Consider the following 18,044-nt stretch of genomic DNA (forward strand, 5'->3'; position numbering starts at 1 on the left):
TCAGCCCTGAGTTTGATCATTTCCTGCCATCTACTCCTCTTGGATGTATTTACTTCTTTTTGTACTAGAGCTTTCAGGTGTGCTGTTAAGCTGCTAGTGTATGACCGATCCTTTTTTTTTTTTTTTTTTTTTTTTTTGGTTCTGTTTTGTTTTGTTTTTTTCAAGACAGGGTTTCTCTGTATAGCCCTGGTTGTCCTGGAACTCAACTTTGTAGACCAGGCTGGACTCGAACTCTGAAATCCGCCTGCCTGCCTCCCAAATGCTGGGATTAAAGGCACGTGCCACCCGGCTCCAGTTTCTTTTTGGAGGCACTCAGACGTATGAGTTTTCCTCTTAGCACTGCTTTCATTGTGTCCCACAAGACTGGGTATGTTGTGACTTCATTTTCATTAAATACTAAAAAGTCTTTAATTTCTTCCTTGACCAAGTTATCATTGAGTAGAGCATTGTTCAGCTTCCATGTCTATGTGGGCTTTCTGTTGTTTTTGTTGCTATTGAAGACTAGCTTTAATCCATGGTGATCTGATAGCATGGGATTATTTCAGTCTTCTTGTAGGTGTTGAGGTCTGTTTTGTGACCAATTCTATGGTCAGTTTGGAGAAGGTACCATGAGGTGCTGAAAAGAAGGTACATTCTTTTGTTTTAGAATGAAATGTTCTATACATATCTGTTAGAGCCATGTGGTCCATAAGTTCTGTGAGTTTCACTGTGTGAGGTGCAATGTGTGCTTTGAGCTTTAGTAAAGTTTCTTTTATGAATGTGGGTGCATTTGTAGCATAGATGTTCCGAATTGAGAGTTCTTGGCAGACTTTTCCTTTGATAACTATGAAGTGTCCTTCCTTATCTTTTTGGATGACTTTTGGTTGAAAGTTGATTTTATTCGATATTAGAATGGCCACTCCAGCTTGTTTCTTGGGACCAGTTGCTTGGAAAATTGTTTTCCAGCTCTTTACTCTAAGGTAGTGTCTGTGTTTGTCTCTGAGGTAGGTTTCCTGTATGCAGCAAAATGCTGGGTCCTGTTTATGTACCCAGTCTGTTAGTCTATGTCTTTTTACTGAGGAATTGAGTCCATTGATGTTAAGATATATTAAGGAATAGTGATTGTTGCTTCCCATTATTTTTGTTATTTTTATGTTTGTGCAGCTATCTTTTTTTTGGTTTGTTGAAAGAAGATTATTTTCTTGCTTTTTCTAGGGTGTAGTTTCCCTACTTGTATTGGTGTTTTCCATCTATTATCCTTTGTAGGGCTGTCTTTGTGGACAGATATTGTGTAAATGTGATTTTGTCATGGAATATCTTGGTTTCTCCATCTATAGTAATTGAGAGTTTTGCTGAGTATAGTAGCCTGGGCTGGCATTTGTGTTCTCATAGGATCTGTATGACATCTGCCCAGGATCTTCTAGTTTTCATAGCCTCTGGTGAGAAGTCTGATGTAATTCTGATAGGCCTGCCTTTATATGTTACTTGGCCCTTTTTTCCTAACTGCTTTTAATATTCTTTCTTTGTTCTGTGTATTTGGTGTTTGACTATTATGTGAGGGGAAGAATTTCTTTTCTGGTCCAATCTATTTGTAGTTCTGTAGGCTTCTTGTATGTTTATGGACATCTCTTTTTTTAGGTTAGGGAAATTTTCTCTAATTTTGTTGAAGATATTTACTGGCCCATTACATTGGGAGTCTTCACTTTCTTCTATACCTATTATCCTTAGGTTTGGTCTTCTCATTGTATCCTGGATTTCCTGGATGTTTTGGGTTAGGAGCTTTTTGTATTTTGCCTTTTCTTTGACTGTTGTGTCAATGTTTTCTATGGTATCTTCTGCCCCTGAGATTCTCTCTTCTATCTCCTCCCTGCAAAAGGTATTTAATCTCAGGCCCACCCTGAGACCTGGAGTATGGTTTCACTCATCCACTTTCCCCAATGACAATAAATGCCTTAAAACCACGGACTGTCTCTTTTTATCAGGATCTGCTGTGGGGAGCAATGGAGCAGGTCTTCGCCTAAAGAGCTGGCCATCTAATCTCCTGCAGAAGGCCTCCCAGCGACCCCAGGCATGGCCTTCACCAAGCCAAGCCCAAACCAGCAGCCCTCTGACAAGCCAAGGACTATCCCCAGGGAACCAGCCAGAGCGCCTCCCCTTTCCCCCCTCAACCCTGGTTTAGATCCAGCCTGTGGGGCCCCCATTCCATTCTCAGCTCTTCCATGGCATCCAGGGGTGCCTGGGTGCCCAAGAACCTGAGAACCAGACAGCCCCGGCCTTGCTGCAGGTCTGAGGACCCCTGAGCCAGCTCCAGCTGTCCCTGGGACCTCCCAGCACCTTCTAGGCAGTGTGGAATAAGTGCAGTCAAAACTTCCTGCGTCCTGCCTCCCCAAGCAGCCATAGCCCTGTGTTGGAGTGGAACCTACAGCTGGGTATTCAAGACATCCCTCCTCCTCAAATAAATCCGTATTTAACCAGGATTTAAAGCAGAAAAATACAAGGTGCTGCCTGTGAGCCCGCCTTCCTCTGATCCTTCCTCTTCCTCCTTTCTTTCCCTTCCACACCCTTTCTCGGGCAGCTGGGGTGGAACACAGGTCCTTACCATAGACTTTTGCTCTATGTTGTCTCATGTTAAATGCTCACTAGCTTTTGTAGAGCATAACTATTTTCATCTATATTCCTTGTAAAAGAAATCAGCCAAGTGTTTAAATTTTGCATGTCTTCTTAATAGAAACATTCAAATGCTGATGTGTGGGTCACACAGTACTATAGCAGTATATAGTATGGTATATAGTATCTAGCAGGTGGTACCAAGTGACTGCTGGGGTAAGCTGTATGAGATTCAGGTGAGAAGGCCTTATCCTCTGTTGTTAGGCTCTTTCTTTCAGGACTCAGTGAAATGGATTCTAACACAATTGTTTTTCTACGGTTGTTCTTCAATGATTTCCTAATATTTATTACACCTAGCTATTTTTCTTGAAAGAACTTTCTTTCCATACAACTATTTATCACCCTGGAACACCTTCATATAGAAAAACAACTTAAAGGGCTGGAGAGACTGCTAAATGAGTGAGCTGCTGAGGGTCTGAGCTCAAACTCCCATGTAAAGATGAACACAGCAGTGCATGCCTGTAATACAGTGTTGCATGCAGACATGTTTGGAGGCAAGAGGTCAGTGTCTAACACGTTTATCTCTGTACACCTTATTTTTTGAGACAGAGCTTGTCACTAAACATCCAAACATGTAAACACCACACACACACACACACACACACACACACACACACACAGAGAGAGAGAGATTTAATAATTTTTTTCTATTGAGAATTTTTAGTATCTGACAGTGGTGCTCCAGTTGTTAGTAGTGTCCGACCTTCTTGTTCATTCTCACTCATCACAATGAGTTCATTTAAACAGTGAGAGGGCTCTCAGTTCATTGCTGGACTATTCTGAGTAAGAATCCCCTCTGGTTTAAGCCCTCCTGTCTCCTGGGCTTGAGGTTATTTGTTGTCTTCTGGTCTTTTTTATTTCTCTCTCCTGAGGTAAGGACTTGTTTGGCAGTCAGGTTATCCTGGAACTCACAATTCAGGCCTGAACATACAATCCTCCTGCCTCTGCCTCCAAAGTGCTGAGATTATGGGCATGTGTCATTACACCTGGCTTCTGTTATCTCGTTTCACACCCTGGTATTGGGGAGGGCTTCCGTTCCATGTTGATGTTTGTAGAGTACAGATATAGTCACTAAGCAATGGCTCATTCAATTCACTTAATGGTCAAATTGTTCTGCTACTCTCTGAAATAGCCATTTTTGGTTGTCAACTTGACCACATCTGGAATTAACTAAAGCCCAAGCAGTTGAGCATACCCGTGAAGGGTTTTCTGTGAAGTAGGAAGCTTTTGCTTTTGCCTGCTTGCTCTTGCTCTCACTGCAAGTCCAGTCTTTCACTGGTATTAGAATATGGAATTCTGGCATATACCAGGACCAGCTGAGACATCCAGCCTTGGGAACTGAACTTGGGTTCTTGGACTTCTATCAGGTACAACCACTGTTGAGACTAGCCAGACTACAGCCTGTAAGCTACTCCAAGAAATTCCATCACGCCTTTAATCCCAGCACTTGGGAGGCAGAGGCAGGCAGATTTCTGAGTTTGAGGCCAGCCTGGTCTACAGAGTGAGTTCCAGGACAGCCAGGGCTACACAGAGAAACCCTGTCAACAAACAAACAAACAATCTTTTAAAATTATTTATTTTATGTATGTGAGTACACCGTCACTGTCTTTAGACACACCTTCAGAGGCACCAGATACCATTGTAGATGGTTGTAAGCCACCATGTGGTTGCTGGGAATTGAACTCAGGACCTCTGGAAGAGCAATCAGTGCTCTTAACCACTGAGCCATCTCTCCAGCCCAAGAAATCCCATCTTTATACATAGGAATCCATTCTATCAATTCTATTTCTCTAGAGAACCCTGACTAATATACTCTTCCACCATCTTAGACCCACAGTCCCTTTCTTCCAGGGAGACAAAGGTTTTCAGGTATTGTTTTTTGAATTTTGTTTGTGTCTTAGATATCTATTGCTGTGAAGAGACATCATGACCATGTCAATTCTAATAAAGGAAAACATTTAATTGGGGCTGGACTACAGCTTCAGTTTAGTCCATTATCATCGTGGTGGGAAGATGGAGGCACACAGGCGGACATGGTGCTGGAGAAGCCAACAGTTCTACATACAGATAGCCAAGCAGCAGGAAGAGGGAGTGGCGCTGGGCCTGGCTTGAGCATTTGAAACCTCAAAACCCACCCCAAGTGGCACACTTCCTCTAACAAGACTATGCCTACTCCAATCAGGCCACATTTCTCAAGAAATTTCTCCGGCCACATAGGTGGCAGAGGATGGCCTTTGTTGGATATCAGTGGTAGGAGAGGCCCTTGAGCCTGAGGGTGTTCTATGCCCCACTGTAGGGAAATGCCAGGCAGGGAAGATGGGGTTGGGTTGGGTTGGGTGGGTTGGTGAGCACCCTCACAGAGGCAGGAGGAAGGAGCATGGCATGGGGGTTTCTGTATAAAGACGGCACCCCTCAAAATCATGCAAATGTTAAACCTAAAAAAGGAGAGCTCAACTCCTGTCGGCCTCATTTTCAAACTCCCTGGCCCCCACAGGCTGGCTGGTATAACCATTTCATAATGGAGAAATGCATTCAGTATAGCTTCAGAAGTCCCCAGTCTATCAGCCTCCACCTTGTTTAAAGTGGTCTGGCCTGAGGGAACTACTCCATTTATTGAACTCAGTCAGGACCAGGATTGTTGTTAAATGTCTTCCAGGTACTCCTTTTCTCCTCAAGCTGTACATTTTATATTTTTCCTTGCTTGGCTTGCTCCTTTTCATTACAGAGCTGCGTAAGTGTGGCTGTTAATGCCCAAGCGACACAGTCAATAATAAGCTCTCTAGAAACCTCCTCTCCCAAGTCTGCAGAACTCAATTTATCCTCAGGCAGATTTTTGTGGAGAAGGGTATAAAGCAGCCACATTAGTCGACACATTATCACAAGAAGTCTCTAGGCCACACATTAATATTCTCCTCTGAAACCTCTTCAGCTAGAAGCCCACATTTCAAATTCCCCTCAGCACCACTGTTTTCCATGGCCCATTAAGCCTCACTGTGGGCATTCAACCACTTTTCTAGTCTAAAATCCACATTCCTCCAAATAAAAGCACAGCCAGGCCTATCACAGCAATAACTCAGTCTCTGCTACCAACTTAAGCTTTTATTGTGAAGAGACACTATTGCCATAGGAATTTTTTCTTTTTCTTTTTTTTTTTTTCTTGGCTTTTCTAGACAGGGTTTCTCTGTATAGCCTGGGCTGTCCTGGAACTCACTCTGTAGTCCAGGCTGGCCTCAAACTCAGAAATCCGCCTGCCTCTGCCTCCCAAGTGCTGGGATTAAAGGCGTGCGCCACCACCGCCCAGTGCCACAGGAATTCTTATAAAGGAGAGCATTTAGTTGGGGGCTTGCTCACAGCGGTGAGTCCACTACAGGCGCGTCAGGAGGAGTGAAGATGCTCAGTGCCCTTTCCTCTTGGCATCTTAAACACTGCGTCGGCGTTTATCCCTTAGCAATATGCATGCTTCTCTTTTATTTTTCATAACTTGATAATTCATTTCTTTTAGGTGCTGAAGAGTATTCCATTTCAAGGATGTGCTACCAATTCAATTAAACTATCCTGAAAGAGAAAGACTTGAGATACTCGGCAAGTATCAAAGCTCTGCAGAACTCTCAGACTCCAAGCAACATGCCAAGTATTGCAGAGGGTTGAATAGCATGGGGTAAGCATTCCCAATGGGAACTCTAAAGACAGAACTGTCTATTTCACAGAGGAACTCCTGAGGTGAGACAAGTTCCTAGGAACAGAGGGTGTTCCGTTTACATCAGGAAAAAAATCAGAGACAACTGAAATAAGCAACTTAATAATGCACATTAAATAGGCCTTGGAAAAACAAAAATAAAACAAACCTAAGAGCAGTATACAGAAAGAAATCATTTCAGGTCAGAAATAGGGCTAGGGTAAACTAGTAACTGGTAAAGAGAACCTGAGTTCAATCCCTTGGTTCCCATGTAAACAATCCAGGCACAAGCCTGGGACTTGATGGCTAGCTAGTCTAGACAAATTGGCGAACTCTAGGCAATTAACATAATAATGCATGTATAATAACCATGCATAATAACCATGTAACATAAATAATGCAGGGCACAATTAAAAAAACACCCAATACCAACCTCTGTCAGCTACAAGTGCCCCCACAGCCCATCTCTCTTGGGTGGACTATTAAATCCCCATTCCATTCATGTGCCTTCCAGTAAAAGTGGAGAGAAATCTAGAAGCTGTAACACATTTCTTAGACAACCTTGAGCTAGGGCTCTGGGTAAGACAATGTTTGGCCAAAGTGGTTTTCTGAGGCAGGATGGACAGTGATTCACATGTGTGGATATAAAATTCCTAAGTGGCAAAAAGTACAAAGAGCCAGATTGGTCTACAGATGTAGCAGACAGCTGCAGTACTGTCAGGTGCTAGTTTCTTGGTCCTGCATGCTCTGGCCATTACAGAACTGGAGTATGCTGGGAATGTAGAGAAGCCGTTCTTCTGCAAGCCAGCCTTAGAAGTCCTTCCTCAGAACACTCAGTTCTGAGCACTGTGATGTTCAGACTAGTATTTCATTAAAAAAGGCGCCCTTATATTTAGTATTCTCTGTATTGCTGTAAAATTAAATGTAACATTTCATTTTTTAAAAATCCTTATATTTAGTATCAATTAACTGTGCTGGCTGCTACTCAACCTTGACATACTACTTAATGGGGATGGCTCTAAGAATGAAGTGTCAGGTGCATCCCATCTGTAAGTCACAGGTTAAGTTTATCACAGTTCATAGCTCTTAGGATAGAGACGACATGAAACATGTACATGACAGTGAGAAATGAACACTGTTTTACTCATAGCAGGCAGCATGAGCTTCCTGTCCCACCAGCTCAGGTGGGTCCTTAACTCAGGATGGTCTCGTTAACAGATGAGGGACTACAAGCAGAAGGAGCCAGTCTTTTTTGTTTTTAACTGTGTGTGTGTTTGTGTTCTCTGTGTGTATGCTACCTTTGTGCCAAAGAGACCAGAAGAGGGCCTCATATCCCTTGGAGTTAGAAGTTGTGAGACATTGGGTGCCTAGAACTTAACTGAGTTCTGCTGGAAGAAAGGCAAATGTGGTCTCAACAATGAATCATCTCTTCAGCACTGGAATCTGAACTTTTTAAGAATAAGCTTAAGCAAACTGCCTGACTTTAACCATGCAGAAAGACACTGGCAGTAAAGGGAGCTCTGAAGGGAAACATTCTATCTTCTAAGGCTATGGGTGGGTGTTTGTACGGTGTCTGTGATGGTCCAAATGTAAGTTATCCCAGCCTCTGCTCACGAGATGAACAAAACTATAACAGACCCATGGGGAATTGTTTTCCAACAAACACTGGCCATCTTTTTACTTGAACAATAGTATCTCTTGTTTTAGAGCCCAAGCCAAGTTTTATCTTTAAAAAATAATTTTAATCTATTCACAAAATTTAGCAAACATTTGTATACAATCACTGAGTAATTTTTAGTATGCCATCTATTCATTCCAGCCATGAGAAAATACCATAGTAGTCAATATTAAAAGTATCTATCCATAAATTACTTTATTTCTCATTAAATGAGCACAGAGTCATTAGCATATTAATAACAGATATGTTTATTACTACATATCCATCAGTGCGGCTTTCAATACCACTTGAAACATGCATATCACCCTAGAGAAGATCGGTTTTCCAGTGCTTATTTGATACACATTACTGCAAAGCCATTATAAATTACTGAGGAGGTATTTGGTTAAAAAAAAATAAACAATAAATCACACTGCCCATACACATCAACTCTTGTTACCAGAGGAGAGTTGAACAGTATTTATATGGTAATTCCTATGTTAACTGGAAAACATCTTGGATATATTTCATAATTCTTTACTATTGGTGCAACTGTATATCTTTTTGCAGATAGTTTCATTATTGTAGCAGGTAGTTTGGTACAAAGGTTGTACTCAATTTATAAAAGTCTGACAAACCTCTATATTTTAAATTAAACCAATTACCAATGAAAAAAATCACATAATTTTTTGTAAAATCTGTTTTCTGAAAAGTCTGTACTTATGGCAGTAAAAAAATTCTCTCAAATTAAGGCACTAATAGGGTAATGCAACTCCCTCTGAAAGTGTTCTAAGAATAATTTACATTTCAAACAGTGCATACATTTTTATATGTTTGTTAACTTAATGTCTTTTCACTTAAAACCACAAAGAAATACATTATATAATTACAGAAATGTTGTACCCCACAAAATGCTTTAAACTTGGTTCTCTTGTATAGTTAGTTATGTCTCTAGTAGTAAAATGACTCGATATGGCTTGGCAAAAATGCATAGATTAAATGCAATTCTTTCATCTTCTCCCAGTCCCCAGTCTACAAACTTGCCGAAACATATACAATATTTTGTAAAGCATAATGTAAGATATTTAATTTTTCCACAGAGCCCACTGTGGGCAATCGACAGTAAGGCTTTTAATTCTACAGTAAGGACACTGAGATTCAAGTGACATCACTGTGTTCTTAAAATAGTTCTGAATAGTCTTGCAAGAGCACAAAAACCTTAGTCATTAAAAAACAAAACAGAAAATCTTGTCTCATTTTGAGATATTTTCTTTACTCCTTCCACGATCTGGTCTTGAGAGTGATGGCCATTCCACTGAAGGTGAAAGTTCCTTCCTCGTGTTCATATGAGGAAAACTGTTCTATCATGACTGACAGGCATTTTCTTATAAATTCAAAAAGGCAGCACCTTAAAAAAATATCTAGCAAAGCTTTCCCAATTGTACTTGCATTACATAGTAATAATTAATCTAATCTACCTGTAGGCAAACCCGCAAGGAAAAAACAAAAACAATCCTCAGTGTGCTTTTTTGTGTCAAAACAAGGAATAACAACAGCAATCTTAACCCTGAAAAGCCTGTGGTATGTGTGTCAAGAGAAACAGCCTGTCTGTTCCACATGGTTAAACAGTCTGGTTTATCAGGTAGCATCCCACATGATTCCAGCAGTAGGTCACATGGTTAACTGTTGAAAGAAAAAAAAATCTTGTAATTTAAGAAAGATGCTTGGTTCAAAAATACAAGATACAACAACAGCTGGAAGGAGGGGTGAGAGTATGGCTTAGTGGTAGACTATCTGGCAGGCATGGGCCCTGGGTCAAACCCCACCAGCACCTACTGTTCCTTAAAATTTAGGGAAAGGCAAATGAATATGTACACTCATACAAAAGAGTAACAAACAGTGTAAAGTTTAGATAAAGCAGAGGAAAGGAAAAGCACTATTATATGGTTTCCTTTCGTATTTGTAAAACATTTTCTTACTTTTTAAAATTGTCTTACTCCTAGTTTATACCCTATAGCTACGTGGCTGAAATAGCATTCTATAGGGTTCAGGTAAATGCTGTGATGTGCTATAATAGTATAGAGGCTTGAAAATACAGAAGAAAAGGGTATGCATCATTTCATTACAGACAGAAGAGAGTGAACAAAGTAAGTGAATTAAAGATAGCTTCAAGCCAAGCATGCTGGCCCAGCCTTTCATCCCAGCACTTGGGAGGGAGAGGCAGGCAGGTCTCTGAGTTCGAGGCCAGCCTGCTCTACAGAGTGACTTCCAGAACAGCCAGGGCTACACAGAGAAACCCTGTCTCAAAAAACCAATGAGATAGGGGCAGTGTTTAATCAGGTTCTGTAAGTGTTGTAGCATATAAAATATTTCTGAAAAAAAAAAAAAAAGTCCTACCCACCGAAGACTTAAAAGAGGGATTTAACTGAGTTTATTTGTAATACACTATTCATCAGTACTAATGATGTTGATTTTCAAAAGAACTCAATTCTAAAACAGTGTAAAAGATGAGGAACATTTTATGACTCATTTACATTTAAAAATATGATTCTAGTGGGTTAAAATAACAAGAGATGGGCTGCTGAAATGGCTCAGTGGGTTAAGAGCACTGACTGCTCTTCCAAAGGTCCTGAGTTCAAATCTCAGCAACCACACGGTAGCTCACAACCACCCATAATGAGATCTGATACCCTCTTCTGGTGCGTCTGAAGTCAGCTACAGTGTACTCATTTATAATAATAATAAATAAATCTTTGGGTTGGAGCGAGCAGGGACTGAGCAAGCGGCATCGACTGGAGAGAGAGGTCTATCGGAGCGAGAGGAGCCGATGGGAGTGAGCAGAGGTCCTAAAAAGTCAATTTCCAACAACCAGATAAAGGCTCACAACTATCTGTACAGCTACAGTGTGTACTCATATACATAAAATAAATAAATCTTTTAAAAGAAATAACAAGGGATAAACTATACGCCACATACATCCTAATCTGTAACAGAAAATGGGTATGAAAGTGTCCTAAATAATTCCTAATAGCAAACAATTAACTTATGTATAAAACTCTGAAAGTCATATATTAAAGACCTATCTGTAAATGATGTTTTCTGTGGTAAAAATAGTTGTTTCTGATTTTAGTATGTGTGCTACTGAAGGCTTTTAATTATAGTAACAGTAGTATTTGTTGAGACAGAGTCTCTCCCTATTTAGCTCTGACTTACCTAGAACTTGCTCTGTAGACCGGGCTGGCCTCAAACTCACATAGACATGCCTGTCTCTCACTCTGAGTGCTGGGCTTAAATGTGTGGCCATCATGATTGACTAGGTTTCTAATTTTAATAGACAGGTTCCAACAATTTTTATATGACTACACACTTTAATGTTTTAGTTTTTACCTAGTTTTCCCAGATGTATTTTTGACTACTTTGCGGAAAGACTGATTTGCAGTGGATCTTGTCGACAGTGTTCTCGGAGAGGCACGGACAAAGCCAGATGGCGGGTTCTTAGGAATCTTCTTTACTAGATGAGTGACCCACTTTTTTTGTTCATCCTGAGAACATGCTAACAGCAGCATATCTCTTGCTGATGTTACATCGTAACTTACTACATTAAAAAACAAACAAGAAAAACCCATAAAACTTTTACAATTACAACCATGATACAACATTAAAAATACATTCGTAATTTTTCAAGTTTTTTGTGTGTGTGTGGTTTTTTTGTTTTTTGTTTTTTGTTTTTAATTGGCTTTTCCGAGACAGGGTTTCTCTGTGTAGTCCTGGTTGTCCTGGAACTCACTCTGTAGACCAGGTTAACCTCAAACAGAGATCTGCCTGCCTCTACCTTCTAAGTGCTGGGATCAAAGGCGTGTGCCACCAGCAAGTTCTTAATTTTAAAGATACTATACTTAATTATACTTGGAAAGTATCTGTATCAATTTGACTAAGACTGAATTTTTTTCCTAAAAACCAAAAATGTCAAAACCAATAGTCATAAATACAGGAAAAATACTATAAAATTAGAACTATAAAAAAGATAACAGTAAAACAAATGTATCTATAGAACCTATGTCTCTCTCTCTCTCTCTCTTTTTTTTTTACTTCCAATTTAAGGCAGTTAAATTGCGCAACTAAAGCTAACCGAGGCTCTAGTTTTGTGGCCTGGAACAAACTGCTTACTGTCACTGCATCTGCTTTTCCAGAGTGCCTCCCTGTTGTGTCACCATGGGGACTAGAAGACCCTGCTGCAGACTGTGCAGTCTCCAGTCTGCAGACTTTGTTTCTTGTCATACATTATGCATGGAGGTATTTCCTATCCACTTAACTCTTCAGAGAAAAATGCATAGACATTGCCAACTAAGAAGCCATTGTATGTTGCAGGTTGTGCCTTCCTACCCTGACACCCTCATTAGGAAGTATCATTATACTATAAAGGCCAGGTTTAAAATCCAGAACCTACGTCTCTTACTAAAGCAGACGTGTATGTCCATTTTCTCTGGCTTACTGTCTGTGAGGGGTACACTGGGAAAGGACAGGAAGTGCAGCTGGTGACAACTCAAAAGGGAGCGGTAGGAGCTGCCCCAAGTTCTCCTGTCAAATGACAAGGTTTTCAGCAGCCTGCCTTTTGAAAAGGGGATGATTTGCTTTCATAATTGCTAAAAGCTCAATCAATAGCCCTAAGAAAAGCCCACTGCAGGGTCCCTCAGGAATACATTACAATGCCCCTGCAGAAGCCGCACCAAGTCGTTTCACACCCTGAACCTTACCTTTGCACGGGGAAATCAAGTCCTCTTTCTTGTCTAGATGGTCCCTGTGGCACTTAACATGGCATCTTCGACACTCTAGGGCAGGCGGTGGCTTAAAGACATGCCACAAAGGTTTGGCACAGGCCTCACAGTTGGCAGGAAAGTGGTAAAGGGTAGGAATGAATTCATGGCCTTTGTGATTCTGGAAATTAGTTTTTTCACCTTGTTGAACTGGTTCCACTTCTATATCTTTTCTACATTCACCTTCATTTGCATATAGTATCTAAATTCAGGAGTAGTGAAGAAGATTGAAAAAAACCTTAATCTGTAAATAAAAATTCTATATGCATGAAAACACCGACATCTATTTCACAAAACACTTATTGCTTAAGTCAAAGAGCTTTCAGAATTTTAAATATAACATTTGTACCTGGAATATTTTAGGAATTTCTTCAGTTTCAGCTCTGTACACATCTCCTTGGGTTACAGGTCGGACATGAAATAATTTACTAAGATAGAAATAAATGATATAAATCCATTATAAGAGTTTCATTGGTAACAAAAGGCATACATTTCACTGAAGAGATATTAAGTGGCAAAGAAACAAAAATATATTCAGCATCAATAATGTGTGTGTGTGTGTGTGTGTGTGTGTGTGTGTGTGTGTGTATAAAAACATGTCATGGTAGACCTTTTAGAATTTTAAGAGAAACAATAGGGGTTGGAGTGATGTCTCAGTGGTTAAGAATGTATACTGCTCTTCCAGAGGACCACTCACATCTGGTGGCTCACAGTTGCCACTATCTCCAATTCAAGAGGCTTAAAAGGTCCCTATACTCATGTGTAACATACCCTCACATACACATTTAATTACAAGTAATAAAAATAAAACTCTAAAACACAGACAAAAGTGTATAGAAGCTAGATCACTCACATACTGCTGTCAGAAATGCAAGACTGCATATCCACTTGAAAAACAACTTGGCTACTTTTTTTTATAAAACTAGAGTCACTTATTTTTACGATTCCATTCAAGCTTATCATTCATAACTAATACTTAAAGCAGTATGAAATATTACCTGAGCTTGTTCAATTTTGTTTATCTTATCAGTACTAGCTCCAAAAACATTTAACATGAAAATGTTATATTTTATGTATGGGTGCACATGCCATGGTGTATGTGTGGAAGCTAGAGAACAACTTTCTGAAGTTCATTCTCTTCTTCCATCTTGTGGATTCCAGGGATGAAAGTTACATTTTATCAGGCATGGCAACAAGCAACGTTACCCACTAAGCCAACTTGATGGTCCTTTATTAAACTTTACATAGCTTTTGAATAGCAAGCACTTACCAAATCTCATTTTGAATTTATATTGTACGCTTAAAAATTTTTAAGTAGTTGTCTCTAAGGTTCTTAAATACAGAACCTAGTTTTTTATTTTATAAATTTTTTTAAAGATTTATTTATTTGTTTTATGCATATGAGTACACCACCACTGCTCTCTTCAGACTCTCTTCAGACACACTAGAAGAGGGCATTAGATCCCATTATAGATGGTTGTGAGCCACCATGTGGTTGCTGGGAATTGAACTCAGGACCTCTAGGAAGAGCAGTTGGTGCTCTTAACTGCTGAGCCATCTCTCCAGCCCAGAACCTAACTAGGCTTATACTATATATCACCTCTATGATAATATAGACAAATAGAATATGAATGAACACACATAGGAAAACCCACTATATATTATTTAAAAAGAACAGCTATTTGTTTACATTAATTAACATAAACCACTGATAGTGTCAGTATGATGATCAAATAATGTTACACTTTTAAAAAAAATGGGGGCTCACACCTGCCTGTAACTCCAGTTTCAGGAGATCAAATACCCTCCCTCACACAGACACATATGCAGGCAAAAGAACAATAAAGTAAAACTAAAATACGAAAGGATTTGCTGTGGTGTTTTGCTTGCATGTCTATGTGTGAACCACGTGTGCTTGGCACTCATGAAGGCCCTAGAACTGCAGCTATGGTTGTGGGCTGCCATATGGATGCTGGGAAGGAAACCTGGGTTCTCTGCAAGAGCATCAGGTACTCTTCACCTCTGAGACACCTCTACAGCCCCCAACTTTACTTTCTGAGATGCTCAGGGAACTCAAAACAACTAATAGAAATTTGCTTTTACAAAGTACATAAATAGCCGGGCGGTGGTGGCGCACACCTTTAATCCCAGCACTTGGGAGGCAGAGGCAGGTGGATTTCTGAGTTCGTGGCCAGCCTGGGCTACAGAGTGAGTTCCAGGACAGCCAGGGCTATACAGAGAAACCCTGTCTCGAAAACCAAAACCAAAACCAAAAACAAAGTACATAAATCTTGTATACATAATTTCCCTTCTCACATTTTGCTAAGGATAGACTTAAATTGTACATGTTTGCTTATTTGTGTCACTGTGGATCCAAACATGCGATGGTGCACATATGAAAGTCAGAGGAAAACTTATGAGTGTTGGTTCTCACTTTTTCACCGTCTCTGACACAGTTGTCTTTGGCTTCTAGAGACACTCCTATTTGCCTCCCAACACCTTGTCGTGGTATGCTGGGATTAGATGCTCAACCCCTGCATCCACCTTTTACATGGGTTCTGAGAATCAGAACTCAGGTACTTAGGCTTGGGCAGCAAATGCAATCTTTATCCAGTGAGCCATAGAATTTAGAATAGGTAATGATGTTTAAATAACACAAAACAACAAGCAGTTCTGAAAATGACTCAAAAGTAAAAAGTCAAACAATGAAAAAATTCAATCAAAAGCAACTTACTCTATGTCCAACACCATAGATGGACTGGACTGCTCCTTATCTTGTTCGTCATTGTAGAACAAGATTTTTTTGCTGCTTACCACAACATACTGAAATGATAAAGAGAGAAGAATGAAAAGAGCAATATTAACTTGATTTAAGTTGACTAGAATATTTTCCATTTGTGTTTCCACTATACTGTATTAATTTAAAGTCAATTTTAGTAATAGAGCAGTTAAGATTTATACTTTATAGTAAAACATGTAACAAAATTATCAATGAGAAGAAATTAGATATACAGTACCTGTTTCTTCCAGCCATATCTTTTGATATTTCCTCTATTTGGTACAGAAAGCCAACCTTCAATTCTTGACTCTAGGGAAAAAACAATAGGTATAGTAGTCAATCTCAAATTTTAAAACCAAAGGAAAACCGATAACTGGTCTGACAGCATGCAGCAACAAGCAACAGAAACAGTAAACAGACAAGTGCTGTAACTTGCTCTTTCATGCTTCTATCACACACATGAGCTTTAATGGCCAAACAAAGACTGCAGAAAAAAATCCAAGCCATTTTCCCCATAAAATTAACATTTAGTACTCAATTGAAAACATATGAAATAATAATGTCTTTAAGAGCCAGGCAAGACTGGAATGAATGACAGCTTAAATGGGATATAATATATAATATTTTAAATTATGACATTCATATAAAAATGCTCAGCAAAAAAAAAAGAAAGAAAAAAAAATGCAGCATGTTGAACAATTGAGAGCCATGATTTATTTACATAAGAGCAGGCAAAAGTACTGAGGTGTCCTATTACTCACAGAAGATAGAAGATAAATAAATAAGGAATGCAGGCAGAATCAACTAGATACAAAGAATAAGAGACAAGCATTTTATTTGTTTTCTCAGTAAAATATCCTAATAAATAATTGAATAAAACATGAAACAACTTCAGTAAAATTGTTCAAATTTGGTTGGGAGGCACTTAATTCTACATGTAAGTCTAATTCCAAACCTTCTCAAACTAATGAAGTATGCTATCTTTTGTGCTAGTATTTATCCCGTAAGTTGCTGACTATTTCTAACTAAATCGTTTATAGCAGCTGTGGCTACTATTACACAACGTTTACTCCTTTTGCAGTGCTATGCATCAACTCAGGGCACTGTGCATGCTCAGCCAGTGCTCTACCAGACTTCTATCACCAGCTCTAACTTCTTGACACAGACTCACTATGTGGCTTACTTAAATTTACTATGTAGCCCAAGCCAGCCTTGACTATCACCTAGGTGTTGAGATCACAGGTGTATAATACCAAATCTGGCTAAATATATCTAACGTTTATTAGAAATAGAGTCTGAGAAATAAAGATGCTTCTTTTAGAGATGGTTATATCAAGTTGAAGGTAAAAAAACCACTCAAGTTCTATATTAATCTTATATTTAACACATTAAAAAAATAGAAAGGAAGGGCTAGAGTGATAGCTCAGTGGTTAAGAGCACAGACTGGTCTTCTAGAGGTCCTGAGTTCAATTCCCAGCAACCACATGGTGGCATCTGATGTCCTCTTCTGGTGTGTCTGAAGATAGCGACAGTGTACTCACAAACATAAAAAAGTTCCCTCTTAACAACAGGTGTCATTACTAAATATTTGATTGTCAAAATGCTCTGCAAGTGATCCATCATATTATATTATTATTATTACTATTATTATTATTATTATTTAGTTTTTCGAAACAAGGTTTCTCTGTGTAGTCCTGGCTGTCCTGGAACTGTAGACCAGGCTGGCCTCGAACACAGAAATCCGCCTGTCTCTGCCTCCCAAGTGCTGGGATTAAAGGCATGCGCCACCACTGCCCGGCTATATTATTTTTTAAAAATTATTTATTTATTTATATGAGTATTCTACCTTCACAGACACCAGAAGAGGGAAGCAGATCCCATTACAGATTGTCAGCCACCATGCAGGTGCTGGGAATTGAATTAAAGAACCTTTGGAAGAGCAGTCAGTGCTCTTAACAGCTAAGCCAACTTCTCCAGCCCCTGGATATCATATTCTTACATATAGTTCTATTTTATCCTCCAGTTAAAAAATTGTGACAGCAAGGCTTAGGAACGGTGCCTCCTCTATCGGTGTCTGTAAAAGCTCCAGGGCTCAAACTCCCTATCTCTTAACTTCTGAGTTTATGTTGCTAAAATACAATGGTAGTCTATTCTCAAACAAGTCTCACAGTATGTAACTGAATGTAATATCCCTCTTGTTGCCACTTCCACCAGTTAATTGATGTCTCCAAGCTTTTGTTTATGTTAGTTGCCTTCATGAAAGCTGTAGTTCTTTAAATAAAATTGTGGTAAGTTAAATTCAAGTTTTCTGCATTTGTACCTTTTCTTCTCTTAACTGCTACCATTTACTTTCTCTAGTTCTACATTTGAGAATCAAACTAAAATCAGTGATTATAGATTTAAACTATTTCTCTCTCCCTCTCTCTCCTTCTCTGTCTCTCCCTCCCTCCCTCCTTCTCTGTCTCTCCCTCC

The 18,044-nt window shown here is 39.5% G+C and overlaps 1 protein-coding gene and 1 long non-coding RNA gene across 3 annotated transcripts in view; one reads left to right on the plus strand and one right to left on the minus strand.

The window, feature by feature from the left end:
- The window catches only part of LOC116086831, a 46,738-nt gene that overhangs the window by 18,374 nt on the left and 10,320 nt on the right, over positions 1 to 18,044 (plus strand). The window contains exon 2 of the long non-coding RNA XR_004117155.1: positions 6,149 to 6,304. This is a non-coding gene — a long non-coding RNA (uncharacterized LOC116086831). The remainder of the gene's footprint in view (positions 1 to 6,148; positions 6,305 to 18,044) is intronic.
- The window catches only part of Rock1 (Rho associated coiled-coil containing protein kinase 1), a 112,284-nt gene continuing 102,464 nt past the window's right edge, over positions 8,225 to 18,044 (minus strand). For both annotated transcript variants that reach the window (XM_031364945.1, XM_031364947.1), the window contains exons 28-33: positions 15,811 to 15,881; positions 15,528 to 15,616; positions 13,143 to 13,221; positions 12,734 to 12,995; positions 11,367 to 11,574; positions 8,225 to 9,662 (exon numbers count right to left, since the gene is read on the minus strand). In XM_031364945.1, the coding sequence (XP_031220805.1) occupies positions 9,659 to 9,662; positions 11,367 to 11,574; positions 12,734 to 12,995; positions 13,143 to 13,221; positions 15,528 to 15,616; positions 15,811 to 15,881 (713 nt within the window). In that variant the 3' untranslated portion in view covers positions 8,225 to 9,658. The remainder of the gene's footprint in view (positions 9,663 to 11,366; positions 11,575 to 12,733; positions 12,996 to 13,142; positions 13,222 to 15,527; positions 15,617 to 15,810; positions 15,882 to 18,044) is intronic.

This window comes from Mastomys coucha, unplaced genomic scaffold (genome assembly GCF_008632895.1).
Source record: "Mastomys coucha isolate ucsf_1 unplaced genomic scaffold, UCSF_Mcou_1 pScaffold13, whole genome shotgun sequence".
Taxonomy (NCBI): Eukaryota; Metazoa; Chordata; class Mammalia; order Rodentia; family Muridae; genus Mastomys; species Mastomys coucha.